Here is an 11,330-nt window from a genome sequence, read left to right as displayed (position 1 = left end):
CATTTTAGTTGATGAGGGTGTCGATTCCCTGAGGGGCAGACGAATATAGATTCCATTCGTCTGCACCCCCCCCCCCCCGCCTCCCCCCTAAATCTAATCAATGCTTACAGAATAGTTGTTATAGTTTCCAAATAGATTTCATTGAATAGACATTGAAAAATCACAAATTTTTTTGACACTAGATCAACAAAGCAAAAAAAAGGTTTGAAACACTTTGACTTGAAAAAGATAAGAACCTTATTTGCTAGTCCTAATAAAAAAAGACAAAAAAAATTTTAATTTGTTTTTCAATCATATCGTGACAAGATTTCGACTAGGTTTATTATTATCTTGCACCAATTCAGTACCAAGAATGCCATCGAGATGAAAACTTTGGAAGTAGAATTGTTGAAAAATTACATTTGCATTGTTCAACAGGTTTCAATTACTGTGATAACTTGCCAAGTTGCGAGCTTTTAAAAGGTAAGGATATTACTTTATTACTTTGGTGTACGAACGCTCTAATCCAGGTGAAAAAAAACCCAAATTGATAGACTCAAAATTGAATAAGTCTCAAAAAGGCTTTTGTGCATCTCGGAATATATCATGATTGGCTCTTCGTACTTCACTTGCCCAAAACCATACAAGCAGTACATCAATCATTGATTATCAAAGACTAAAGCACTCAATAAATAGTTTAAAACTAATGGTTTTATGAAGTTTGGTTTTTGCAATAAGCCTTGTTTTGGGCGTTTTTCGTTTTGACCCAAACCCTCCAAAATGACAAAAAATAAATACCAAACATTTTATCAAAAAAACATGATCGGTTTTTTTATTAGATGCAGGCCTCTTAATTAGAACAAAATGGTAGTTTTTTAGACTAAGTTCACAGACTAGGTTTAGTATGATCTTGCCAAACTTTTAACGCCCAGTAATTAACAAGAATGCTTTGGAGATCAAAACAATGAACTTTGAATTGTTACAAAAATTTCATATGCATTGTTCCACATGTTTCAATTACTGTGATATCTTGCCAAAAATTGCGAGCTTTTTAAAGGCGAGTATTTTTATTAGATAATGCTCGAAAGCTCTGACCCTGGTTAAAAAAGGCAAATTGATAATCTCAAATTTATCAAATTTAATTAAGTTTCAAAAATGTTTTTGTGCTTCTTGGAATACATCATTATTGGCTCTTCGTACTTCACTTGTCCCAAAACATAAAAACAATGAATCAATTAATGATTATCATATAATACAAGATTCATTGAAAAAATTGTATTATTTTTTACACTAATGTTCAAAACTAATGGCTTTATTTTAAAAATTGATTTTTGGAGGAAGCATTAGGTTGAAAATTTTTCATTTTCAATGCCCATCATTTTTTTGGAGGAGGGGGGGGGGGGGGGGGTTTGATATTGACCTAAACCCTCCTAAAGGTTTTTTTCACAACCACAAAAATATTGAAATTTTCTTGCAATATACAAAAAGTTATGTGTTTTGGTATATGATGTGTGAAATTGGTAACAATAACTTACATGACCAGTATCATCAAATGCAGTTTGTCTGCTTGGTGAGTGCCAGTTATACTCTCTGGGTTTTCTCATGACAGAAAATTTTTGATTAGGATGGCAGAATTATCAGATACAAAATAAAATTTTAAAACAAAATCTTTTTTATATGTATTTTCTTTTATGGAGAAAGTGCTTATCATACAGTTTCATAGAAAGGAAAAAATGTCTGTCCCGGAATTGGCCGACTTTTTTTGCGATGACCCTGAACTGCCAGAAACTCTTGGCTGCGGCTGGGTTTCTAAATTGATACTTTGAGCCAAAATATTTCTTAAAGAAAAAACCAGACAAATACAGGCTGCCTGGTTGACGAATATTTTCCTAGAACACTAGTGGTGTATACAACTTGGTGACCTTTCTAAGAATTTTCAAAGAAGAAAAAAAACAGACTTTTATTATGTTAACAGCTTTTTAACAAAATCACATGACTCATTTGATAGCTTGGTTTAAGTAATTTCAAAATCATCAGCTTATCCCGCGCATATAGCCTGGGATGGCAAAGGTCCTAGGTCTCAATCCATTCAAGACTTATTTTCTGTTGTTATACTAAAAATCTCTTGTTTCCGAAAATTGACGGCTTTTTCTGTCAGTCTATGTTTAGTCGGCCTAATTTTCACATCATGGATTTTTTGCTGTGATCAATTTCCTAGTAATTGAAAGTATTTTTGACCTGTAATTTGTCAATCTACTAACCCCTGACTGTGTATAAAATCTCTCTCTGTTTTTTTTTGCTTTATTCGGTCGATATGTTTTGCTTTATGGTATATTAGCTTAGTGACCTTATGTTGCGTTGATTGAAAAAAATCCAGCCTTTCATATTACTTTTCACTTTATAGCTCAAAATCTTTATGACAACATTTTCGATTTTGGCTCAACAGGTGTTACATAAATACTGTCGGCTTAGTTGCTGCTCAATAAAAATTTTTTGATTTTTATTAAGCGCCGGCTGTTTGAGATTTGAACATGATACAGTTTGAGATTTGAACTCCACAACAGATTGCAGACATGCATTCGGAGTGATTGTTGTTTAGGTTTTCTCGACCTTTTTCAAGGTTTTTTCCAATTAATTGGCTTCCTTTTATTTTTTTGTCTGCTAGCTCGCTACGATAATTTTCTGTGTTGCCGCAAAGGATGCCAAGCTCCGCTTTGTCTCTATGTCAAGTTTTCATCTCGTTTTGATATTGTTATTTTCTTCCTTTTTCTTTCTTTCAGTTGCGACAGAATTAATTTCACTAGTGATAAGAAGAGCAGCCGATCTTTTCATTAGATAACCTAGCATCTACTTTTTCTCTGTAGCCAACATTATGTGATGTAATTTAGCGTGAACTTTTATCATTCAATCAGTTTTGTAGGATCATCAGTAATCAATTTTGTCGGGGTGTCGCCAAAGTGAACCAAAAATGCATGATTGATTTAGGTGAATGCGTTTTTCCTCTTGAACTTTGATTCTGCCTTTGTTTTTGCTCTTAACCTGTGAGTTATAACTTGTAACTAACTTTCATGTAAATTGTAGTAAAATAATAACGTCTGCTTCGATTTTTATTCTATAATGCTCCTACCAACTGGTTGTTTTTACATTTTTAAAATCCACTTTTGAATTTTTTAATGGATTTCTACGGTCGTCAAGGGCAATAACTATTCATATGTTTCCATGTGTATTTCCCTACTGAGTTATCATTTTCCGTGCGTTTTCATGAACGCCTACTTGTAAAAAAACGTTAATTTGTGAAATTTCTTGGCCTTGTCATGTTTACGACATTATATATACAAAAACCATTTTATGGTAGCTTTTTTCAAAGTTTAAAAATAAAAAACAGTGCAAATTTACAAACGGGAAGAAATATTCCAGCTAATCAGGTAGCGGTTAAACACTCAAATGTTATAAGCAGGATTTGGTCTTATTTTCCGGTTTGAGCGACAAGTTCAAAATTGGATTAAAAAGCAGTTTCATTGTTATTTCTCCATCTTTTTTTCACTTCACGACTTCATTTGTCATGTTCTACGCTAAAGGTCATCAGAGACGAACAACCTACATACTCTTTGTTAAATTTAAATTACCTTTCATTTGATTCACAAAAAAGGTCTTTATTAAAATATCAAGATGTGAACTATAAACTGACCTTCTGCCTCGTCTTTATCCATCAATATCTGTAGCTTATGTGTCATGTTAGCCAGTGGTTTTGTTCGTTTGTTCTTTTTTGGAGCCGTTTGTCAACAGAATCTCTTACGCCTGACATCCTCAACCCACATCCTGCACAAAATTTTCTCGCCAATTCGTCGCCCATTTGGTTGAGTTTGTAAAAAGGTTCTTATTCATTTTTTAATAGGCTTTTAAAACCATTGATTGCTGAAAACACAAAGAATTGTTCTAATTTTCTCCTTAATATATACTAGCAGATGGGAGAGCTCGCTTTGTTCGCCAATTTTTTTTTAGTCCACTTTTCTTGCTAATTTTCAATGCAAGTATGTGAATGGGTTTTCATTTAGCACTGCCATAGAAGGCTTGGATCTAGGATTTTTTCGAGGGGGGAGGCGGATTTTCAAATTGAATTTTGAAAATTCTGTAGTTCTTTTTTTAGGTGAAAAATTTTTGAAAAGAGGCGTTTTTAAGCATTTATTGGAAAACTTCGACCAAAAAATCGCGTTTTTTGGCGCGCGCTCCCCTCAAAATTAGTAAAAATTGGCGCCCAAGGCGCCTTTAGAAAAATTTTAGGGTCTGTCGGCCAAAAATGGATATCTCAAAATAGTACAAAGGGGGGACCCTTTGGGTCGGCAGGGGGTCAAATCCCTGAAGGGAAGCGTCCGCCCCCCGCCACCTCCCCAAGTCCGCTACTGCTGCCATGTTATTTTTGTTATTCTAGCAGACATATAATCTTCACTCCCGCTCTAAATAAACCCCACCCCCCCTTCCGGAATTAAAAGTCGACCATGGTTAAATTGCTTTTAATGGTTTTGGATTCTTTTCTATTCTCATGGAGTGCTTATACGGGGAGACACATTTTGAATGATTTTATATTGCACTCTTTTTATAGTAGAAACTTCTCATCAATCAATTTATTACAAACCAAACTATGGTAACAATTTATTGGTCAGATCTGGAACCAGATCTAAACTAGTATTTATCATTGGTTATTATTATGATACTTTATCTTTATAAAATATTAAATACTAACCAATCATACTCCATAAAACTAACAACCTATTTATTTGTAAAGTGTTGAAATTGAAAGTACTTGTAGTTTCAACACCAGAACAATTTGAACTAAACTTAGAATACAGTTGTTCTCATTCTGAAACTAACTCGCGTAAACCGGTGTACACTAGATCTATTGAGACTAGGAGATATAAGAGTAAGAGTAAGATTGGTATTAGACTAAGAAGTTGCACGAATCTATCCGGCCGAAAATAAAATAGCGTGACGAGCAGACGGTGTACCTTATCTAAAATTACTCTATGAGTACAGTAACCTATACATAACTCAATAAATATTCCGTTTTCTTCGAAAGTCGGAACAAAAATTATCTCAAAAATACATTTCATTTTTCTATGTTTTATCAAAATTCAAAATTATATTGTCTCAAACTATTTCAGCAATCCTGTTAGTTACTTTTTTTATTAATATTATTTTCAATTCACTGCTCGGGTGTTCCTCGGCTCATTTTTTCGATTCACTCGATTCCTTTTCATTTTAACTAATGTTGGATGAATTTATGTTAATGCACATCTCCTATTAATTCTACCACAAAGCGCTATTTCATGGCGCTATTTTATTTTGTAAACACGATTATTTTTTTTTGTTTCATTTGCTGAGATAAAAATAAATTTTTATAAAATAGGCCTTTTTTCTCAACCACCAAAATTTTCAAACTAAAAGTCATCTGACCATATACACAAAGTTGCATTTTTGGTATATCTTTCCATGCGAAAATGTTAAAACTAACTTTCATGACAAAAATCACCAAATGTAGATTACCTGCGTGGTAACTGTTTGTTACACTCTGGGTTTACTTATGACAAAAAACCCTTACTTAGTGTTTCGGATGAAACACAAAATTTCAAAACAAAAATTTTTTGTATTTTCATTAATGGAAAAAACGCTTGTCATACAATTTCATAGTATGGAAAAATGCTTATTTTTGCTATTTTAATACACTTAATTTTGCTCTATGAAATTGTATGAAAGAGTATGATAAGCATTTTTTTCATATATGAAAATTGTATGATCGCATTGTATGATCGAAAATTGTATGATTGTCAACCCGGGAATGAGTGAGTGAAAATTTAAATCATGTCAATTTGACTTTAGGCCAGCAATATGATGAAATACGAGACGCAAAATACATTTCTTTGTACTTTACATAGCGCGTGGTAGTACAATAAAAAGACAAAAATGAAACAATGTTATTCAAGTTTTTCGAATCTTTAAAACTTTTTTTTGCTTTGAGGGGTAGTCGGAACATTTACGGCTTAGCTTTGATATACGAGAACTCTTGTTTATCTTGCTTTGTAATCAGAGATGGCAAGACAGAACTCAAAAATTTTTGTCAACAAAAATTCACACCATTTTCCCATTTTCTAAAGAGTGGTCGCGTTATACTGATTAAGAAAGTAAGCATTGTTTTCTTACAAAGTGAAAACTATCACAAAAATTGTGTCGCGAAAAACGCTAAGAATGTCTCTGTTTTGTTTGGAAACACTGACGATTGATTTTTCTTGTTGTTTCAGAAAAAAATTACGCAATGCGCAAATTTGTTGGCCTGTTTTATTCATTGGTCACAGAGGCGATAAACAAAGATTTCAAATAGCTGATTTCTGACTTTACAAGAAAAAACACAAGCAAACAGAGGGTTGACCTCATTATGTGGGGAAAAGTCCGTTTAATCAATGTTTTATATTAACACAAAAACGAATTTTGGTCTATTTTTTTTTCTATATTGGACCATTTTGAACATAAGAGCAAGCAGCATAAGCACTCATATTAGCTGTTCTTCAGATTTCTAATCTTGAATTATGCCCGTTGAAAGGAGCAATTTAGCATGTTTATCCCTCTTTTCAAGCGTTTCTAGTGCTTATCATTAGTAAATTGAGAGCAGTAAGTTGTATTATTAAACGTCTGTCGGTGGGTGGGTGGATTTGGATTGAGACTATAGTAAAATCTGTCAGTGGAAGTCCAAATCAATCGTGAAAATTGAATGTCTTCACGTTTCAACCCACTTCCGCACCCCACAAAGGTAAATTGATTGCACAAGCTTGAAAACACATGCCCAAATTGCACATACTAATCTAATAAATTGCCGGTCGCTTAGTTGTTCTAAATTCACTGACAGAAAATTAATGCTTGCTCTACCTTTTTAGAAAAAAGTAACATTTTGCTTAACGTCACATTTTTCACGTATACCTTTGAAAAATAGGTAATGATAGATCATCACGAACATTAATGACATATTATTGATGGAAATTTATTGTCAACCTTTAATTTGAAGATACCGAAAAAAATCAACCTCTTGACTTTTCAACACCCTGGAGTTGGTCGTTTTTTATTATAATTTAAAGCCCCTGCGTCAATTATGCTTTTCTCATAAATAAACTCATTGCCCCGTGAATCTATTCATTAATGCGTCCTTACAGGCACTGAAACTGTAACATTTCAGGGTGAATAAAAATGCATGTGTTTCATTTTCTACTTTCCTAATAACCTATTTTCAATTTTTATCACTTTTGTCCTCCCTTTTCCTCATTTTTTGACGTCAGAAAAAAACAGAAACTGTTCTTGTTTCTCAAATTGAAATACATTTTTGATCATAGCAAAGTAAAAGTTGCAAAGAGTTGATGAAAACCATGTTCAGCTTTGTAGTATAGAAGTAATTAACTGTAATCACGCAATCACGAGTAAATAAATCATGATTGATGATCAGCTGGAAAATTTTGACCAAAAATACCGATGCGGTTCCTTTTTCTAAAGGCAAAAAAAAACACAAATTTATTATTTGCGTGTGTTTTTGAAACCAGTTTTTCATCATTTTTCATACCATAATAACTACAATTTTTGTTATTCTAGTTTGCAAAAGAGTAACAGAAAATTACCGCTACAAAACATGCTTAATATTCATAGTGACGTTGTCATATGTATGAATTATGAAGAGTTTTTATCCGCTCTCCCAAATTGTTGGCCATAAATATTGTTGTTATCGGATAAAACAGCATTCGTTGATTACAGTTGTTGTAACATTTGTTAAATTGTAAAAATATACGTCTGAAGATAGCAGCCATCGCGCTTCCTTCATCACCCTCATCCATCAATATTACTCAATGTTATGCCAATCGACACAAGTGTCCAGTATTACAGTTACCCGATGGCCGCTAAATCTACAACAATTAAACAGCCCACACCAAGCTTCAATTCAGATTCCAGAAATTCAAAATCTAGTCTGAAAAATTGCGAAAAAATGCCATCAGATGTTTATTTCGTCACACAGTTAGAGCCAATTTAAACTGAAAAGTTTGCTGAAAATAACAAGAATTATATATATATTTTTTCACAATACTTTTAATTTCTAGCGCCATTTTTTTATTTATCTTTTTTTTACTCTTTTATTGTTATCATCGGCTGCTCTGTATCAGTAACTTGTTCCGCTACCTCAATCGAATAACTTGAACTTAATCCATGCCAATAATTTCCGCCCTGCAACACTCCCAGTTTCTCTTTTTTGCGGAGTTTTATCCCGGAAATTGATCCGAATATTGATCAAAAATATCTTTAACCAACAGCGAATGCGCTCTCTGTATTGATACCAACAAGCCATTGCTACGGAAAACAAAAAAAAATAAAGAAAATAGCAGATTGAAAATTAGGTCATTAATATTCAAAAAAAGTGATAACTTTAAAAGTTGATGCAGTTCTAATTCTTCATAAGACTTTAATGTACAAGTAATATTAAAAAAGAACTATTAGACTATTCTTTGAATCATTTTTCTTTTTTAAACTTTTTTCGCGATATTTTTTGTTCATCCTGACATTTCTTTATAGAATGAATAGCTCTGAAGTAAAAATCTTTCTTTCTAATTATTATCAGAGTTTTTTGTATCATTTTGATTAAATTTAACTTATAAGTTTACATTAGAACTTATCAAAGCAAATATCAAAAAGTGCTAGATTTTATCTCAAATAATCACCAGGCAACCAAAAACAAAAGATAGTAGCCGCACTTTTTTAATTTAGTTTATTAAAATCAGTTTTTTTTGTCTCTTGTTTGTTTTTTATTACTTACCTATTGCATTGAAAACTTAGCGTTAACATGAAAGTCATAACCTGTAAGAGCTGCTTGTATTTTGTGCGTTTTCGTGTTTTTTTTTCAAAATCAAAAGACGGATAAAAAACTAAATAAAGCTGTCTTCTTTCTTCTCCTAATTTTTTACATAAAAAACCAGTTGAAAGCAATTTTAAATCTGTTTCAGAAGTGCTCCGTTGATTTGAAAAACACAAGAAACAAACAAGAAATTGATTCTTATTCCGACCATAAAGCAACCGATTTATTTTCCATTAAACGCAATACAGTTTCCGTTTTATTTGAACTAAGCACGCTTCCAAAATGTCTGAGAACCTGTTATGCATGACCCGTGGCATATTTTACGTTAAAAAAGTATTCGCATTTATGACTCCTTTTCACATTACTTACCTTTACCATAAATTTTTTACATCATTGTGAATTACAGATTTATCAGAGAAAACTGACATTAATTATTTAGAATAGTGAAAAAGGTGTTATTACATCATCAATCATGTTACCGCACAGTTACTAAATTATGACACCATACTTACATCACTGGTTGGGTAATCCGAGTGTACAGTGAACCATGATGGCCGGAGGGGGTCTTCTGGAGCAGCAGCCCCCGGACCAGCAGCCGGTGACTTGTACGATGGTGGCGGTTGACTTCCCAGAAGGTGCCGTGAGCATACCTCAGAGGTCGAGGAGGGGGGCTGTTTATCAACAGAAATCGGCTCTGATCGTGGCTGAAAAATGGAAACGGGGAGAGTAAGTACACTTTTAAATCCTGTTTACTTGTCTAAAAAGGGAATTCGAGATCATTCATACTGAATTGCTCTTTCAATGACTATAACGAGCCTGTGGAAGTCCGCCCCAATTTAAAAAACCGTAAAATGCTGATAAAGTTTGGAACAACTTTTGTCATCATCTTTTATTGCCCAAAGTTAGTACAAAATGAGAGAAGTGAGTGTAAAAGAGTTTGATTCAAATAGTTTTATCCTGTACGTTAAATCGATAAAGCACGAAAACATGCGTGGAGAAAAGGTTATCCAATTTCAGGAAAAAATAATCATTACTTGGCAAATTTTTTCTGTTTATTGCAAAAAATGACTTAAAAAAAAACAAATATCTGGTTTGGAGATGGCGCACAGACAATTCGGCCAGAGACAATTCAGCCAATTTGAAATTCAGACAATTCAGCCAAAAATATACAGACAATTCAGCCTGAGACAATTCAGCTAGTTTTACAAAACACTAGATTCGAAAGAAAAAAATCAGAATTGGAGCAATTTCTCGGTTTAAGATCGCCGGTGGGCGCGCTGCGCGGCGATAACCGGCTCTAAGTTTCGTATAGAGTCCTACCCTCTGATGGCAAGCTCGCAACACGTTGGCGCGACTGCCGCGGTCACCATTATTGGTTGAATTGTCTTTGGCCGAATTGTCTGGACGTGTTCGGAGATAACTCGGTTTAGCTTGTTCGGTCAGTATAGCAAGTGCGCAATTCGTTGAAACAGTTTTCTAACAAGTTTCGAGTTGTTTATAGCAGGTCCAGTTTTCAATTATTTACAAAATAAAACCTTCCAGTTTTTCTCTCCATTAAAGCCAACGGAAAAATCTATCTCCAATCTGGACGAGACAATTTTCATGTGCAGGATAGCAAAAAGAGTTTAAAAGAGAAAATTCTCATTCAAGTAATTCCAGACTGATACGATTTTGCCGTTTGTTTTTGTTCCGACTTTCGATACGAAAGTAACAGAATTTTTGTGCTCGGGTTAATTTTTTTTTCTTCAGACAAATTTCGAATTTTTAACTACCCATTTTTGACGGAATTTTCTTATATCATTCAAAAGGTATTGTTGCCTTTTGAATGATATAAAAAAATTTGAAAAGATATCTCACCTGCGATTTTTTTCGTAAGTTACGGGGGTTTAAAGATCGCCATTTTGGCCAATTTGGGACAATTAACGCGTCATATATTTCGCGCTATTAGCACGTAAGCGGAGAGTTAATTCGTCTTGAAAATCTTTCCAAATTGGTTGAAAGAAATTTTTTTGTCATAAGTGATTTGTTACAAGGAGCAAAATTCATTCTTTTGTACTTTATATGGCGTGTGGGGGGATAATTTTTATTAAAAATTTTCAAATTTTAGAAAAATAAATGTTTCATTTTGTTTTATTTCATTTAATTTTTTAATGCTATACTACTCCATAAACCTTAAAAGGCAGTCGGAACATTCAGGGCTTCACCCTGATACGAGCAGACTTGTTATGAGTTTGTTCCCTTCTGTGATTTTTGGGAAAGACCAAAATACTTCAGCCTATTTTACTATTCAAAACTTCGACCCTAATGAATTTTTTTTTATTGTATCCCACAAAACAGTTCCTCCTCAAAATTTGTTTCTACCAGTTGTATGTTGCTTGGATAATATTCTGCAAACTATACCGTTCACGCTCTGGCAAACGAAAAAATTATCTCACTGCTACCCGAAAATAGCACTGGAATTTTTGTCTGGAATTTT

At 33.5% G+C, this 11,330-nt stretch overlaps 1 protein-coding gene across 11 annotated transcripts in view; it reads left to right on the top strand.

The window, feature by feature from the left end:
- Positions 1–11,330, top strand: part of LOC134847570 (voltage-dependent calcium channel type A subunit alpha-1-like) — a 101,686-nt gene that overhangs the window by 1,405 nt on the left and 88,951 nt on the right. For 10 of the 11 annotated variants that reach the window (XR_010162860.1, XM_063864652.1, XM_063864653.1 and 7 more), the window contains exon 2: positions 9,003–9,580. Coding sequence is in view for 10 of the 11 variants with exons in the window: in XM_063864652.1 (XP_063720722.1) it covers positions 9,402–9,580 (179 nt within the window). In the remaining variant the exon portion in view is untranslated. Of the gene's footprint in view, positions 1–6,669; positions 6,779–9,002; positions 9,581–11,330 lie in introns of those variants that run through there. The other variant, XM_063864650.1, reaches the window with a different exon arrangement.

The sequence above is a fragment of the Symsagittifera roscoffensis genome, chromosome 6 (genome assembly GCF_963678635.1).
Source record: "Symsagittifera roscoffensis chromosome 6, txSymRosc1.1, whole genome shotgun sequence".
NCBI lineage: Eukaryota > Metazoa > Xenacoelomorpha > Acoela > Convolutidae > Symsagittifera > Symsagittifera roscoffensis.
The sequence above is the reverse complement of the archived record's forward strand: the minus strand, read 5'-3'. Positions and strand labels throughout refer to the sequence as shown.